At 41.1% G+C, this 18,641-nt stretch overlaps 1 protein-coding gene across 4 annotated transcripts; it reads left to right on the forward strand.

Annotated features, from left to right (window-relative positions):
• Positions 1 to 592: 592 nt before the first annotated feature.
• grb7 (growth factor receptor bound protein 7) lies at positions 593 to 13,239 on the forward strand. Of its 4 annotated transcripts, none has more exons than XM_067245591.1 (15): positions 593 to 957; positions 2,254 to 2,425; positions 2,967 to 3,093; positions 5,701 to 5,857; positions 6,120 to 6,241; positions 6,947 to 7,021; positions 7,772 to 7,903; positions 8,177 to 8,287; positions 8,599 to 8,697; positions 9,288 to 9,371; positions 9,616 to 9,735; positions 10,332 to 10,389; positions 10,526 to 10,613; positions 10,922 to 11,015; positions 11,715 to 13,239. In XM_067245591.1, the coding sequence occupies exons 1-15, from the start codon at positions 951 to 953 to the stop codon at positions 11,859 to 11,861; spliced, it is 1,593 nt and encodes a 530-aa protein (XP_067101692.1). In that variant the 5' UTR covers positions 593 to 950; the 3' UTR covers positions 11,862 to 13,239. The 4 variants fall into 4 exon arrangements, with proteins under 4 accessions (XP_067101692.1, XP_067101694.1, XP_067101695.1 ...); XM_067245593.1 differs by having other exon boundaries at positions 5,701 to 5,772; positions 6,134 to 6,241; XM_067245594.1 differs by lacking the exon at positions 9,616 to 9,735.
• The last annotated feature ends 5,402 nt before the right edge of the window (positions 13,240 to 18,641 follow it).

Here is an 18,641-nt window from a genome sequence, read left to right on the forward strand (position 1 = left end):
TCTAGATTGGTTTTCTACCTTAATATGTTCCATGAGGTTTTTCACAAAAGGTCGTCAGCAGTACCTCAGCAGGCTGTACCCAGCCTGCTTTGCTAATTTCCTGGTTGGGAAGAAGGAAAGCACCAAATATGAAGGCTCTTAATGTAAGACTTCAGGCTAATGAAGGAAACCTAGCTAAAGGGTATGATAGCAAAAGCAACTATCTTTTCACAACACATGCTTCATACTTGAGTTACCACATCATTGCAGGTATTGGTATCAGTCCCCCTCATCCTCAGTGCTAAAAGGACTGCGGTGGACTCGGGAGAAGGGGGAGGCTAACTGGTTATGAGCTAAGCACCCTTTTTCAGTGTGCGGTCATGGGTGTTATGCTGGCACTTATGTCAAGAATGATTGTAATTCTGCAAGTTCCACCTGCAAAACTGTTTCTGTGGGGCTTCCTGAACACATTAAACATTATAATTTGATCCGAACACCTGGTGTGAAGAATGTGTTAACTTGAGACTTTTCTCCTTTTATTTTTTTGATCCAACACTTAGACTAAAACAAAACTGCTATGTTAAAGAATTGACGATCAAATTAATTGAAACCATGTTCACAGTTCCATTAGGAAACTTGTTAAATAAATACAAATTGTTCATGAATGGTTTAGGCATGTGCTAATTTATTTCGTAGGACTGAACCTGTTCAGTTCTATCCCAAGACGTCGTGCTGGTAAGTGAGAAAGGCGCACCTTTTGCTGTACAGCTGGAACAACTACGCTCCTCCCTCTGGAGTCAGGTATGGGACAGAGTTGACTGTTGAGAAAGCAGCGGGTCCTCACGGCTTTTTTCAGATATAGGATTCCTACTAGAAGTAGAGTAACCATTTTTTTTTACCGTCCATCTATCAACGTACTTTCAACATGACTGTCAGTTGATAGCCTCCTAAACAGCCTGAAAACATCCTGAATGAAGGGTAAGTTTTCTTTCTATATTTTTCTATTTACGACGTGCAACAACACAGCGAGAGAGCAAGGTGCGTGAGCGATACTGAAGCCATTGTTGCCTACTCCACAGGTGAATTACGGCAATGCTCTTTTTTATTTTTTTAAATAAAAGGTGCAATTATTGTGACCTGTTGTGTGAATCATTTCAAGACAACCAGCTGAGCTGTTAGTCGGGCTATAGTCACCCACAACATTTCTATCAAAAGCAACGATTTAAAAGGTGTTTATTCGTATGTGGCTGATTTTGTTGGGTAACATGACAGATGTCTCATTTGTGTTTCAGTAACTAATTCATGGTACAAAGTGAACATACACCGTGTTTATTGTCAGGTCTCCTTTTCAGCTGAACTGTTGAACCCTATAGAATTGGCAGGGTGTGCACCTTCTGTAGAACAGTATGACCTCATTATTATTTGCCTGAAGCTAAGACGACGACTAATATCCAAAGGAATTACTAAACCCTTGAGTTAAAAAAAATCAAATAAACTCAAACATATACAAAGAATTATATTGACTACAGGTTGATATCTCAAGAAAATATTTGTTAGGAGCTAATGAGACAAATGTTTATATAACGTTTTCGCCATTTCTCATACTTCTGGTAACACTTGAGAGCACTGATATTGATCTGATGAACCTCAATTGTGCTTTTGGCTGAAGACACGCTCACCGAAACACACCACGCCAAACCACACACTAATTTGTCTCATAAATAAGGAGCAGCAAGCCTAACCCAATACAGTGGCAGAGCTGCCATACAAAAGGCCTTTGTGAAGCTGCTGTATGCACTTTCAGTAAAAGGCCCTGCCACCCACCACTGTTTGCTATGTAGAAAACATGGGTAATTACTACACTTCACCCTACCCAGGATTGCCTGCCTGGCCTGATCCAGACAATTTGTCCCTTTCGAAACTGCAGCTTACCAGCATTCTTCCTCATCCATTACATGCTTTCTATTCAGCTTCTGCATAGCAACAGTGAGTCAAACCAATTCAGCTGCCAGAAAGTCTGCCAAGTGTGTACATATAGATGGACATGCGCGCACTCATACACATGCACACTCAACCGCTCAGTCACAGATAAAATAATCCTGTGCAAGTTTGCGTGGGTTCTGTGGAAATACTGCTTGTTGTGTATGAATCTGATTTGATAACAATCTGCGCCTAAGGTAAATTATGTTAATTTTGTATACGGCTAGATTATGGTCCCCCTCCCTCACTGAGTGTGTGTGTGTCTGTGTGCATGCATGCTTCTAACCCATTCAGGTCATGTGATGGAGGTTGAAGGGCCATGGACAGAGGTCTTCGAGTGCTCAGAGAGTAAGCAGGACCATGGAGAGGAAGAGCTTCTGGGCAGTTCTACCCTTACTCTGGCTCCCCTGGTACCCAGACCTCCTCCTGTTCAACGTTCCCAGCCCCTCGTTATCACTAAAAGCAGGTACCACTAACACACAGACCTACAAACACTTACACAACTTTTTAGACGTCTTGTTCTGAAGTAGAGAAATAATGTGACACAATCCAATATGCTGGTCTCTATGGTTTCCTTGGTCTGTGTGTTTCCGAATCAGATGGAAATAAAATGTTGATATTAAACATCATTGAAAATAATGATAACAAAAACTTTCTTTTCAAAGTATATTTAATTCTTTGTTCCATATTCAAATGTGTCACTAAAGCCAACCCGATAGACATGCATGTAAACATTATCAGCATTACTAAATAAACTCAAGACTGTGGTATGGAATGGACTCATTGACACTACTCTGTTGACTCATACTCTGATGATGGAATCAACAGTCAAGAAAAAAACACAGAATCACAAATATTGGCAAAAAGCTGACTTTGTCACTGATTCAAATATCATTATAATGTATTTGAATGTTTGCTAAAAAATATTGTCAGAGGATAGGATGTATTTAAAAAAGACAATGTTTTTGAATGCTTGTCTTCCTGTTTTCCACTGCTTTTTCTCTCAGAACAAAAGGGTCTAGGCCATTGTCGTCCTCCGTCCCATCCATACCAAATCCTTTTCCAGAGCTCTGCAGCCCTTCTCAGTCCCCTGTCCTGATTGGTTCACACTCACCTCAATCAAGTAACACTCATGTACGTTTTTTGTCTGTAAACATTCAGCCAGTGCTCACCAACCTCAGATGTTTGAGAAATGCCATCAATTGCTGATGTTTCTCCCAGATCTAGAGCTAGCCTATTTAATACAACTGACAAACCATTTACAACAGTGTGATCTAAGTTAGGATTTGCAGAGGTGTGAATGACTGTTTCACTATAACCAATCCTTAAGCGTCCACTGAAAAAGTATAAGGTATACACAATGAACCTGCACTTCAAATTGACTGGCAGAGATTGAAGATAAAGTGTTAGGGGTATATTGGGTGATAGACTCAGTGCTGTGTGCTCATTCTGGGTGAACGTGATTGGCAGATGCCCCGGGCGCTGCTTGTCTGTAATTAACGTCAGACATACTATTACACTGCCATAGACACTCCGGGGCACACACCGCACCCCTCATGTCCTTCCACTGCACAGCACAGGGTTATCTACTCTTTAGGCCTATATGAACAGGGACACCTTGACATTGCACTGCTTTGTCACCATTGCTAAAGCATTTGTAGTGCCTTGAGGTAATCTAGAATAGCATACTTAATACTGCATACTTTTCAGTAAGGTTGGTAATATGTTGTGGGTCTTCAACAGCAGAGCTAAGCTTAGTAGCTGTTTTTTTGTGCAAGAAAACATTTCTGAATGAACAAATTGGGAAGATAATGAACCAAGAGTTTTCCTCCAAAAGTAATGTTCCTTCCATGTCCCCCACAAGGCTCCCAAATACATAACCATAATTGTTCTTGCCGTCACCTTGTAGTGGAACAAGTCTGTTCTTGTTGATTGACAGATTTCAGGTCGTACAGGTTTGTGTCTGCGTGAGTGAGGGGTTGGCCGAGAAACCAGACGCTGCGTCAGTTGTCAGACTGTTGAGTTGTGTCAACCGGTCCTTGTTGGCCCCAGGATAACCCAAAGTTGGCTTTAAACACAGTTGGTGACACACAGTTGGTGACACATGCGTGGGGGTGGGGGGGTTTACGCCATGCTGCTTGAAGGTCCCATCAGACCTGTTCTGGAGTAATCAAAGTAAGGCAGAAGCAATAAAAGAAAAGGGAGAGAAGTGGCTGAAATGTAGTAAACTCCTAAAGAAAAGTTTGGAAACGCTTTTTTGGTCGATTATTCCTCCCCTTCAATAATATCAATTGGTATTGTATTTTATATCGTTGGAAAGCCTGATTAGTCACCTTTACAACGAGGTACAACTTGTAAGGATCGTGCATTCGTGGAATGAGCAACACAGCTAAGCGTGTGGGTAGCGGCCCCAAAAAGATTGCCAAAATCTGCAATATTCTTCTGTTGGTATTCACTGTCGTTTTTAGTTGCTTGGTGGATTGGATGATTTCGCACTCCCACAGTAATAAGGAAAAAACAACACATATTGGCCATTTTTACACTTGATTCATTTTAGTAGCGTGTGGAAGATCCATACGCAGCCACAACAGCTTGGCACCTCCTCCTCATGCTGGTCACCAGCCTGGTCACACACTACTGTGGGATGGCATCCCATTCCTCAACCAGGATTTGTTGCAAGTCAACCAACATGTTTGCGTTGGTCACTCTGGCACATACAGCATGCCCAAACTGATCCCACTTGAAGCTCAAAACGAGAGTGAATACCAACAGAAGAATATTGCAGGGGATTTTGGCATTTTTTTGAGGCCGCTACCCACACGGTTAGCTGTGTTGCTCATTCCACGAATGCACGATCTTCACAAGTTCTACCTCGTTGTAAAGGTGACTAATCAGGCTTTCCAACTATATAAAATACAATACCAATTGGTATTGTTACTGAAGGGAAGGAAATCGACCGAAATAACATTTTTCTGAACTTTTTTTGAGGAGTTTATAATAGACAATAAGGTATCATTCTCTATCTTTTTCTCCTCAACCTCCCTTTAAGTTAGATAGGTAGCTCTTGGAAAATGAGATAGATTTTTTTTTTGAATTTGAATGGTTTTTTGTTGTTTCTGTCGGTGCATTCAAATTGATAAAATAATACATTTATTATTAACTAGGCAAACAAATCAAATCACCTATGAGCAGCATGTCATTCAAGTCTGAATTAATTCATGATTTGTCAATCGGCAATGTTTAGTGCTTTCAAAATGCTGTTTTTGTTGAACCTGATTGACCTTGGATGTGGATTATGAAAGAGAAAGTATAAAGCAGTGAATGACAGGATACCACAAAGAGATAGTCCTGGAGAGCAAAACTAGGATTGTGAACAAGTTTAAGGGGAGGTTCCAATGTCAGACCTTAGAGAATTAAGGCTGATATTTGACAGTTTGAAAGCTGTCGACTGGTTCATGGCAGACCCCAACATTGTTGTGCCTTTGATGAGTTGTATTGTGGCTGAACCAGGTTTTAAAGCTGCTTTATTCTCTTGCTATAACTACCCATTGTCCACGTACTCTCCTTACACCTGTGTACAACTGGGAATTGTCGATGAGGATGGCATATTTTTTGTGTTTGAGTGCATCCTTGTGTGACTCACTCGGGTTAATAGTTTCCTCATATTTATCTCACGCCTTATCTCTTTCTTTAACGCCTCCTCTTTCAGTGTCTTTTTCCTTATCTCTCTTTTTTTTCCAGCTTGTCAAGGTGTTTGGAGAGGACAGTCACAGCAGGTGTCTATGGGTCTCCGCGGGGGCTACAGTCAGGGAGGTGTGTGAGATACTAGTCCAGACAGCTCACTGCTCAGACCAGAAGAACTGGGCTCTCATTGAGCTGCACCAAGCCCTGGGTCTGGGTAAGATCAGTATATTAGTGCTGTATAGCATAGTTTAACAAACAGGCACTTTAGATGATGCTTGTCTCATGGGCCCCTATACTCATGAATGTGCCCCTATATCAGTGTAAGATCTGAACTGCAAAGAGCATGAAATATGCTCAAATCATCATTTCTGTTACTAAGACTTATCATGTCAGGTGTGTAAGAAAGGGATTGACACAGATTTCAGGTCAATCCGAAATGTTTTTGAAAGAGTTACTTGCCCTTGTGCAACTCCCAGAGCGATGTCTGGAGGACCACGAGGTGGTGCAGGATGTGCAGGCTCGGTGGCACCCAGAGGGCGACACCAAGCTCGTCTTCCGCAAAAACTATGCCAAATATGAATTCTTCAGGAAACCTATGGTAAGGAAACACCTGATTCTCAATTTCTGGTCTTGGAACTGTCAGTTTGCAATGTCTCGCTGTGTTCTGGATTTGTGACCCACAAAGAGACCAAATGTCCTTCTACTCCATACATAACACATTCATTACTTTCTGTATATTCGAAACACAGGTAATCTCTAGACACTTTTGACTGAAATCATGTCTGAGGAAAAAAATGAATTGCATGTGGCTGTATTCCATGGATTTTGTCTGTAGTGTGGGAGTGGCACTTTCTTGAATAACACTTCCTGGTTGAGTCCCTCATCAGTGTTAGGATCTTGTTCTCGTCACATTCATCATGTTGCTCATGCCGTCATTGACAGGGCTGATGACACCCACCCACAGACAAACACATATAAAGTATACTCACACTCACAATGTATATTTAGATCTTTGTCTGTTCAGTGTTCACATGCATTTGAATTTGTTGATTGAGCTGCGTTTACAGTGTTAGTAAATGTTATATCCAGGTAAACGTTTGCTTTGAATAATGGCTTACCACCACATGTTGTAACCCACAACTGTCACGAACAAGCCTTTAACAATATTTCTAGTATTGAAACAGTTTTATTCCAGAAACACCTTAACACACATAAACTGGTTTACTAAATCATTAATGTTGTCTGAAATGAATGCATTTTAGGCCTCACAAATGTGTTTGTTAACTGCCGGCTCCACTTACAGCAGTTCTTTCCTAAGAACATGATCTCTGACAGCGCTGATGTCACCAAGGGCATGACATCATCAGAGCTTATTCAGGTGAGCCAATAAAAATGGAGGCCGGCATCTTCAGCCTCCAATCCTTACTGTGAAGGCTGTTGTTCAAATTTAGCTCTGCATCAACTAGACGTGAATCACTATGACAGGCTGTGCAAGGGACAGAATGAACCGAAAGACGTTAAGATTCCCCTTTTCAAACATTTTGTCTAGCTTAGTGCAATGTATTTAAATATTTCTTATTTTAAGCTGTTTAAATTTGTAAAAAAAAAAAAAAAAAGAGTAACTTGAAAAATACATTTCCCAATCCTGCTGTAATTTAAAACGTTATAAGTCTGTGTTAGGTCTGAGTTTGAAATGTCGTACTACTAATCCAAACAAACAAAAAATAATAAAAAATGCAAACATACTTACATACTGTATATTAACGTTTTCAATAAGGATGTGAATATACAAAATCTGTACATCTGTACACAAGTACTCTTTCAGTTAAAGGTAAAAATATAAACATAATGAAAGCTTAATGAGCTTATAACGAAAGAAAAAAGCTAGCATTAAATGATAATAATAATAATAACAATAGATTTTATTTGTAATGCACTTTACATTTGAATCAAATCTCAAAATGCTACAGTTAAGATTATAGAAGCAAGGTAAGAACATCACATAAAGACATAAGTATACTCTTTCTTCTTGGATACTAATAACACAGAGACTAAAACTACCAGACATTGTGGATTGAACATACTGCTCTGTTGTACACATTTTTGCTAACATCTTTCCTTTCCCCAGAACATGTCTGGAGCGTGTCCAGAGATCCAGGGCTTCCTGCATATGAAGGAGCGCAGCCGCAAGACCTGGAAGAAGGTCTTCTTCTTCCTTAGACGCTCAGGCCTCTACTTCTCCATCAAGGGCTCCTCCAAGGTCAGCAGGTCAAAGGTCAAATGGACTGAGACATTGAGAAAACAAAAGTTTGGGCGATCGGCAACGGTTGTTTCCGTGTTGTTGCAACTGCCTTTGATGATGTTGCAATAATGTCAAAAGGGGAATCTTCATGGAATCATGAAGTCATCCAGGTTTTTTTGAAACATCAAGGGATAGCGCTGGAGAATGTCCTGGAGGCCATGTACTGTCTGCTGGTGTGCTTGGTTGTTTATCTCTCCGATGTCACGCATATGTGTGTCTGTGTTTCTGCAGGAACCGCGCCACCTTCAGTGTATAGATGAGCTGAAGGACTTGATTGTCTACACAGTCACCAATAGCCGCAAGCTCTATGGAGCCCCTGTTGACTTCACTTTCTGTGTCAAGGTAAGAGTTTAACATGTTACATTACCCTGGCTGATGTTTCTAAATGTTAAAATAAGTATTTTAGCAGAGAATAGTTTCTGCCTGTACATGACATTTGCTCCCTGTACATGCATTGTTTGTGTTAACAGTATTTGCACAATATTATGTGTCAAGCTGTTTCTGTTCTTAACTGGAGCGTTATATCTTTCACCCCAACAGAGTGAAAATGTATCTGTGAAAACAATCAGTGATTTTCTATAAAATACCCAAAGGCCCAAAGAGTTTATGTGACGTGTGTGTGTGTGTTTGTGTGTGTGTATCTATGTCTGTAGCCTTGTAAAGATGGATTTCGTGCTCAGAACCTAACGCTTCTGTGTGCAGAGAATGAACAAACCCGCACCTGTTGGATCTCAGCCTTCAGACTGTTCAAGGTGAGAAGAGACTTAACATAAACATCCCTCCACTTGAGGTACTGATCTTGTCCAACTGTTTAAAATATTGTCACAACACCAATGCTTCGTACGTGACATTTAGACCTTAGAACTTAATATGTGTATGAAGTTACCGTACTCTAACTTAAGCTGCAATAGGTAACTTTTTGGAGTAAAGTAAACTCACTTCAACTTCAACTGTTATTTAAAATAATAAAAGTAAAATAATCTGTATAAATGATTGGCTCATTTTGAGCCATTTCTCAAAATGAGAAATTGCATCAACTTCCACGCTTTCCTTCAACTTTGATTGACAGTGTTTTCACAATATACGCCAAAGAGGAACGCTCTCCTTGCTAAAGCCAATTGGCTGGAACAGGATTTCTGGAACATAATTGGATGGAAAGTAGCGAGATGCTCCAAAATTAGAAATTGACATTCCGCTAACACTGAACTGTCAGTGTTGCTAATCAACTCTCAGAGGGCCTTGTTGGCTTACACAACATGTTTACAGGGTCCAAACTTTTTAACGGAAACAATCGTGCCTATTGTACCTTTTTAAATAGTTACATTTCAATCTTCTTTGACAGTATGGGAGTCAGCTTCAGTACAACTTCCAGCTGTCCCAGTCGACACCACAGTGTGCAGAGGGGACCTTGTGTACAGACACCAAGGTCAGCTAAGAACACGGCAGGACAATATCCTGTGTAGTCAACAGCTGCCCACATTTACATGTATTCATTGCTGTGTGTGTGTGTGGTGTTTGCTTCATGTTTAGTCCTGTTCAATTCAAGCATTGCTTGAATTGTCTGAAGTTTGTGAGCATCACATGCATTACATTGTATTATATCAGTGGGCTAACATTGATCTTCCCTGTGTGTGTGTGTGTGTGTTTGTGTGCATACACGTGCTGGTCAGCAAAGTGAGTGCGAGGACAGCCTTGTGGCCATGGACTTTTCGGGGAAGGCTGGAGGTCGGGTGATCCAGAACCCCAGAGAGGCCCAGAGTGCAGAGAGAGAAGAGGGGCAGGCCTGGAGGGTGAGGATGGAGGGGTAGAGATAAGGGGGTCAGAAGAAGGAAAAAGATAAAGAGGGGTTTTGGTGATTAAATGAAATGAAACGAGATGAAAAGGCAAGACAAGGCTGGAGGAGTCCCCTCCTCTCGGGCTGGAGGAGTCCCCTCCACTCGGGCTGGAGGAGTCCCCTCCTCTCGGGCTGGAGGAGTCACCTCCTCTCGGCCTGGAGGAGACTCCTCCACTCGGGCTGGAGGAGACTCCTCCACTCGGGCTGGAGGAGTCCCCTCCTCTCGGGCTGGAGGAGACTCCTCCACTCGGGCTGGAGGAGACTCCTCCTCTCGGGCTGGAGGAGTCTCCTCCACTCGGGCTGGAGGAGTCTCCTCCACTCGGGCTGGAGGAATCTCCTCCACTCGGGCTCCCTCCTTTGATAGTCAGCTCCGTGCTGACTATCTGATGAGTCACATCCATGTGGCTAGTCAGCGGAGTGGGGGAGCAGGGAACAGGCGGCCGTGAGGCGACTTGGGCTCTGTCGCTCTGGGGATGCCACAATTAGTGTTACTGTGCATTTTAATTGTGTAATGCAGTTCAGTTAGATCCTTTTGTCTTTGCTCTGTGGTAGAGAAGAGAGGCCTTGAGGTGCAGCCTTCCCAGCCCCAGCCCGGGATCACGCCCCTCCTGTAAGTTGGAGACCAACATGAACCCACTCTAAGATACCTTTTATGTATCTGTGGCTTTGTGGACCTTCATGTAACGAGTAAGGTCTTCAGCCGCTTTCTCTTTCTCTCTCTCTCTCTTTCTCTGTGTGGATGTCAGCCATCCACAGGACCCAGCCTTGGTTCCATGGTGGTGTATCCAGAAAAGAGGCTGAAAAGCTGATAGAGGAACAGGGACACGTGGATGGGTGAGTGCATCCTTACCTCATCCTCCCCCCCCCCCAATACACTCCTTCCTCTGACTTTTGCTTAAGTGTATCTTTATGTTTGTTTTTGTTGCTCCTTTCTTTTCTTTTTTTTCATCAACTTGAAGTGTATATTGTTTGCTTCTAGCTGCCTTTCCAACTTAATATAATATTGGTTGGGTAGACATTGGAGACCCAATCATTTGTGTGGACAACAATGGCAAGTATTCACAGCTATTTCTTTGTGTGTTTGTGGTTTTGGCGCGTTTCTGGATGCGTGTGTGTACACGTGTGTGTTCATCTGTGTGTAGGATGTTCCTCATCCGTGAAAGCCAGCAGCACACCCAGTGTTTCGTCCTCTCACTGTGTCACAAGCTGAAGACCAAACACTACCTCGTCATTCCTGTGAGTACTTTCATCCCTCATCTTCTTGGTCTCCCTCCTGTCCTTGGTTTTGGTTTCTCAAAATACATCACTTTCTCAACTCACCATTTTAAGTACTGACTCATCTCAGAATCTGAATTTGGTTTTATTCACCATGTAGGTTACACATACACGGAATTTAATGTGGCCGGAAGGTGCAAACAATAAACATATACGGATCTTCAATCCAATCTTCCAGTCTTCAGATGCAATAAATACTGCTAAATAATAAAATCATATTCATATTCATTTGTATTATAAATATAGTATCATTTTTAATTTTACATTTATTTTATTTTACTTATATCATAATACACCATCACACCATAAAAACATTCTAGGGTATTTTCTGAGAGAACCCAATAAAAATAATTGAGTAGCTAAGGAGCTTCATAGTTCCTGTCTAGACTTTACTGTGAAGAATTGGTATCAGTGATCATTTGATCAGATCAAGAGGTTGCAAGTTCTTATCTTTTTTTTCAAATCTGAGTATTCATAGTTTGTATTTCAATTGTATTGAATTCACTACAATCATCCACGGATAATCACTGTTTTTGAACTGTACGAGGACTAACATAGAGGTTGTCTGGAACTTTACAAGCTGTTTAATGTTTAGCAAATCATACGGAACAGTATTGTGTTGTAAAACCTGCCTGTCACCCCCCCGCCCCCACCAAACAGTGTAATGAGGGAGGTAGGAATTACTACACCATGAACGACGGAGAAACGCTCTTCATCGACCTGCTCCAATTGGTTGAGTTCCACCAGATCAACAAAGGCAGTCTCCCTGTTTGCCTCAAACATCCCTGTGTCTGTGTAGCTCTCTGACCCCTGCTGCTGTCCTTGGGTAACCCTGTTTTGCCAGTAAGGGAGACTGTGTAGGACCATAGGTACTTCTGACTGACCAATGGTGCGGCAGCCTAGATGTATGTAGCCTAGAGACTGACGACACATAAAAAAAACACCACTGTGGTAGCCAAGATGGTTTTAAGTCTGACAACTGTGTATTTCCTGTTTTCTGGTGAATGAAGTCTGACCCTGAACCCTCCCTATGTTCTTTAAACTGATCCTCTTTCATCATGTTTAAATTATCCAGTTTTATTCTGTTAATAATCACTAACAGAATTAAATTATTCATTTTCAGGTCAAATTGTCAGGTGAATGTTATTCCTTTTATTCATAGTTGAAATGCAGATCAGAGTACACCCCCTTCTACCCACCAGCTGTAGCTTATTTTATGATGTATTTTCAGTTTTATGGCCATATTGTTTTTTGAAGATGTCTCCTAGTTTTACACTTACAATAAATGAGTTGTATTTCCTGTGATGACTGTATAATTAGGCAATTTTGCTTGCACTTGCTGAAACAGCTAGCTTTGTGGTCCTGATATACTGCATTGTGATGTAGTCATTTGATTTAGCACAATAACCTGAGTGGACTGTGGAACATTCGGCCTCTAGAGGGCAGTCTTTAACACCAAATAGTACAAATATTACTTTGACAGAAGGCGTCTACAGTGAGAAAAAAAGATTGTTATTTAGAAATACAAAATAATGGTGAATATTTCATCAATTCAGTAATAAATATACGTGTTTGTCTCTTCGACCACTCAGTAACAGAAACCTGATGAAGCTGAGTTGTTAAAGGTACATTAACATGTCTAGTCAGTCTTCTGTGTGTTCTGAAAGATGGGGCTTTGTGCTTATTCGTGGTGATTTGTTTCAATGTGTCTTTATGTTTAGTGAACGTATAATTCTCAAATATGGACCCTATAAGTCCTTATAAATCAATATAACACAAAGCACTCTTAACTTGCATATATTTGCACATTGTTGGTGAAGGGAAAACCTGTATTGATGTGCCTTACAACTTTTTTTTTGCTTGAGAAGCATTTGGCTTCACCCCTTAGTGTCCCGCTGTGTTCACATGTAAAGCTTAAGGATTAGCAGCCTTCTTTTCAATGACATTCCACATGTACTTACTGTATGCCTTTGAATCTTGCACTTGCTCTCATTCTTCATATATTCAAGTAGTGTTGCTAGATGTTAAGCTTGTACACCAAGTTATTCGATACACAAGGCCAGTTAATCTTTTTGTGTCCCCTTTTCAAACAATTGAATTCCAAGGTTAAGATTGTGAGATTCTATCAAACTGTATTTTATGTACCTATAATATATATATTCATAATAAAAAATTACTTGCACGCTATTACATGTTTGCATAGAGCACAATACAAAGGCACCTATTTTCAACTGAGAAAAAAGGACCAGCATTCTAAAAATCACAACATTAGAACAGCTTACAGTTTGCAGGAATTCAGGACACTGATGCATTTTCCAACAATGTGTACTTTACTGCCTCAGTACTGCTTACTGTATGCTGAGAATGCGTGTGTTTGTGGTCCATGTTATTTCCCACATCCCACATGTCTTGTCCCTGTTGGGTTCTCTATTGAACAGTCAGTGCGGGACTGAAAACCAGTGAGCTGGGCTCACCTTTTACATACACTCAAATACCTGCCCACCTTTTATAGACCGGTTGCCATGGAAATAGTTTTTTTTTTCTCCCAAAGGCCTGGATAGTCATGTATATGAAGGGGCATAAAGGAGAGGATGGTCTGACATCCAATCCTATGTTGAGCTCCAGGTCTAGGTCCATTGTATGTTTTCAATCAAGAATGTAGTGATGGTAGATACTGTATGATTGCTTTAATTTGCATATCACTACCTGGCGTTTGCTGTTATATCATTCCTCTGAATAAATACATTTCTTCAAGAGAAAAACTGGGATGGAAAAACTGCTGTGAAGTGAAATATCCTTTACCCACAGTGTGAATATAAATCCTTATTTCTCCTGTTCTCCTTAGTAGATGTTCTAACCCAAGGACAAGACAAAAGGCATTGTATGCAAGTATAGATTATACATATAGTATACAGTGTTTTGGGGGGCTGTGTTTGTGAATGTTTAGTTTTATTTCCCACTAATGAATGTAGTGTTACTATATGTCTATAGTTGCCAGCCACCAGATTCATTATTCAACTACCTAGACAGAGAGGAGTGGCTCTCGCAGTCAAAGAGCAGCAATGGATCTGTCATTATCTCCCCATCTCCACTCTCTCTCTGTATTTATCGTACCCTTCTTCTGTCCGTCTCTCTCTTTCAGCAGAAGGACCCTCTCTCTTTCTCTGCCACCAGTCTCTCACACTTAGCATGCTCTCCACATCTCCCACTATTCCTCTCTGCACTCTCTCACTCCCTCTCTCCTCCCTCCTTCCTCTTTCTAATATTTCTCCCTCTGACATTTTCTGTGCATAACTTTGAATACTTTTAACCTCCCGTGCTTATAGTGTCACTGACATTCTTAAACTTATTTCCAAGAAAATCGGATAATGTAAGTAAAAGTTATATTTTTCCTTTTGAAATATACTACATAGTGTTTAAAGTAACAAGTAGAACATCCAGTTCTTTTGCCCCTGTCTTAAATTAAACGTTTTTTTTGTGAATTTCCACAAGAGGAAAAGAGAGAGAGAGATAGAACAGCTTGGAGGCGAAGAGAATGTATTGTTCACTGGTGACTAGTACGAGACCATCTACACCATAATGCCAGGCGACTCCATCTTTAATTTATCATCATGTTTTATTAACCAGCGGGCAAACAAATACCACTGGACAGCTGGGGAACAAGACAATGAGTATAAATACATACCTATGAACGTACGATCTTGTAGGCATTTACGAGACATTACCTATCTGTTCTTGAGTAAGAACAAGAGGAAAGAGTCATGCTTCCTCTCACAGCTGACTCTAGCTTGCAAGCAGTATGTGTCATTTCGCTTCATGCAGAATATGATGCACTCCAGAACTGACCCTGAAAACACACTGGCTCCTTCTCATTAATTCATAGCCTTCAATCGTGGATTGAGTTACTGGCCACTGGAACCCAGGCTTGACGTTGTGTCTGTCCCAGCCTGGCACGTATTCCTACACACATGCGCGAACACTCACAAACACACACACATTCATTACACAGGCAGACACACACATTTACCTGTATTCTACCTGTATAGAAAACATTTCATTGTAAATGCTATCATCCTCTCCATGGAATGTTCGACCTGCTTTGTTTTTAGAATTAATTGAGACACCCCTTCTAAAACAATTAAATACAGACCTCAGATCTTTTTCCTGAATCTCGATTCTGCCATCTCACTTCGCAGGCCAGGAAGATGTATGGTCGTTAATGTGTATCTTATTTCGAACCTAAAATGTATCTGAATGAAAATGTGACAACTTAACTGATCTTCCAAAATTGAAAGTCTTTCCTTTGAAATGGCTCACTGAAATCCTTACTTCAGATGGTCCTCCTTAACCCATGACAAAGATCAAAGGCAAATCTTGGAGGGGTACTACCCCTTTAAGAGGGGTGGAATGGGGAGGGTTTCCCATCAATAAAACATGAGATTATTCAGTGGTCATGCAAAGACATGGGTTGGAGCTCTTCTGCGTTCTAGCATGCTTGCTCTCGCCCACTCTCCCACCCACCACGCACACACAAACACACACACACACACACTCACACACACTCACACACACCATACCTATCAGGCACTCCAACACACACACATACACAGCATGGCCACTGCTAAAGATATAAACAGAAAAAGCATGGATGCAGAGACTACAAGGGAATAAAATCCAGAGGAGGAAAGATCAAAGACAAGAAGAACTACTATGAAGGGGGAAGAAAACAGAGAGTAAGAAGAACAGAGAGAGAGGGGGAGACGGCACAGGACTCTATACAAGTGTCGTGGTGCAGAATGGGCAATTCTTCATCTCCAGGCATGTCAACTCTATCTCCGTCCATTCTGTAGTAGCAGGTATTTTTAACTTGAGTGCCTTTTTCTCAAATGTCGGGGATAGAAGTATTTACTGTGGTTCACACCACTCACATTTGAGTGATGGCAATTTTGGAGTCAGATTTTGTATTTTGCCATAGCCTGTTTTATGCATTGTAAGGGTGCAATTTCTGGGTGTTTCACTTCATCCTTACATTTCTTAATGTATTTGATGGGTATCTTGCATGAATTATAACTGGCTGAAGTGTAACTATTGAAATATATGTAGTAAGCAAGTATTTAGTAAGACGTAGTAAATCCAATTTTAGAAACTGAATTGTGTGGTTGAGAACTGCTGGATAAATACTGCTGAATGGAAGAGTTTGTTGATATTGCATTGGATTGTGGGTAGTCTCCAGCAATCCCAATGAGAGAGAGAAGAAGGTATTGGCTGTCATACTGTAGGTAAGGTTGTGTGTGTGTGTGATTGAGGAGAACGAAAGAGAAGATGGACACATGGGGAGATGGATGCTCAGCTATGTTCAAGATGATATTATGCTTATTGTTACTGTAACTTTAGATAGCTTTCACTGCACTCCCTGTAAAGGTTTTGGCTTACTCTCAAGGTTGCCGTCAAAGTATATGCACTATATTGATTTTCCGAGCCTATTTCATGCTGACCTAAGCAGATTTGTCACTATAAGTAACGTATAGATCTTCACATAAACGCTGCACAAATACATAAATGACGCTATTGCTAGCATTTCTTGCATTTAAGGGTTTTCCTTATCCTGGTGCTGTGCCTTTGTCCTAAATTGCCTGCCATATTATTCCGTTTGCTTGTATTTCTGAATAAGCTGTGGGCTGTGTGAATTAAGGAGGTGAGATATGAGATGAGCTGTGTGTACAGGGATGAAGAGATTGATTTCTTTGAATGCCTGGAATTGATCTCTTCGTGTGTTGTGTGACTCTGAAGCTGAGTTAACCTACCTCTGTGGCTTGTCAAAACCCCCAAGAGAGTGTGACATAGCAGATACACGAAAGAGCAAAGCTGACTGGAGAAGAAAAGAGTTACAGGGAAGTCTGTCACACAGAAATAGCAATGGTTAGGAACTAGGAAAGAGAATCAAATAGTGTTTTTTTTGGTCACTTTGTTTAGTTTGTTGACAGGGACAGGATTTAGAGGGAGAGAGAGAGAGAGAGTGTGAAAGATGTTTGAGAATAGAGGGAGAGGTTGTGAAATGCAGTATTCCACAAACAAGAGATGGCTCCTTCATGCCAGGTACCAGCAGGGGAGATGACTTTTGACTTGACTTGCATGTCTTTATTTTAACAGAATATTGATGGCATTAAACATGAATGACAGCCTTACACAAACTATATGCAGCACATTCATTTCCAAGTATTAGCAAACACATGTATACCAGACAAAAAGGTCTGTTTTAAAGACACACCGTAGACATGATCAAGTTTATAGATACCACTACTGTCACTGACTTTAATGGTCATTGTGAAGGGTGTGGAGGTTGGGGGGATTGGATTATAGAAAAATGCACCCATGTGACTCAGGTACTATATCAAAGGACACTATATCCTTGAGGGTTAAGGTTGGTTGAGGGGCAGTTCTATGGGCGTATGTGAAGCCCTTTGTGACATTGCTTGTAATAGGGGCTATACAAGTACATTTTATTTTATTTGACACTGATTAAATAACTACAAGTCGATGCAAGACTACCCGAAGCAGAAAAAATTAGAGATTTCTTTGGTCCGCTATTCTTTCCATGTGGCCTGTTCATTAGTATAGAGCTTGTGAAGAGATCCTATCAATCCACAGATTACCTCTGAGGAGATCCAAATTCAGTTTGATTAGGCTACTTTTATCCGTCTCTTCAGGAAAGTCAGGCTGTCCCTGGAAGCTGATGCTTATCCCAGGAGGAGAAATGGAGGGATTAAAAGAGGGGGGATATCGGGGGTGGGGAGTCAGTTCTGTCCCCAGTAAAGGATGTGCTGCACTGCGTATCGTTCACAGTCTACTTCAACTCATGGTAGCTGGAGGTAGCGGGCTGACATCAGTCAGAAGACAGATGCATTCAGCATGCTTCAACTCAACTTCTAAATGACAGTCAACATCATTGTATACTCTCGTGCAAACCTATTGCTTAGTACCGGATAGCAATGTACAACACCACGATTTTTATATTTATTAAAAAAAAAACAGACCCCTAGATGAGAAAATACATTTACCGTGACCTTTGAAGATTGCAGATTCAGTCACCTGTGTGGTGTCAAACACAGTTTTTAATTGTATATTTGTCTCAGGATGTGTAATTTACAGTTAATGTTGAAGTTAAACGTTCTTCCATTTTCCAAGAACACGTAATTGTCACTGGGGCCTGTGTTGTCCATGGTGCATAATTTTTGTACCTAAACTTGAACTATTTTTAATCAAAACTTCCCGTACTCCCAGTACAATTTTTGGGGGAAGGAAACTGAGACCTAACTGGTGTCATGGGGCATTTTTGTAAAAAATAAAGAGTGACACTTTGTCAAAGTAGCAAGAGAAGGACAGGCAGGCATCTTCAGGCTCCTGTCAGCACATCTTGGAAGTGACAGGTGTGACCCTTCCATCGTGTTTGTTTTTCTGAGAGGGACGGCTTTGACACGTCGAATAAAAAGCAGACAAATAAAGGCTCTAGTTATGCTGATGACTAAATTACAGTGAGCAACGTGTAACAAGCTGTTCGTTTAATGATTATACGCTTGCTGTCCCTCT

The sequence above is a fragment of the Osmerus mordax genome, chromosome 10 (assembly GCF_038355195.1).
Source record: "Osmerus mordax isolate fOsmMor3 chromosome 10, fOsmMor3.pri, whole genome shotgun sequence".
Taxonomy (NCBI): domain Eukaryota; kingdom Metazoa; phylum Chordata; class Actinopteri; order Osmeriformes; family Osmeridae; genus Osmerus; species Osmerus mordax.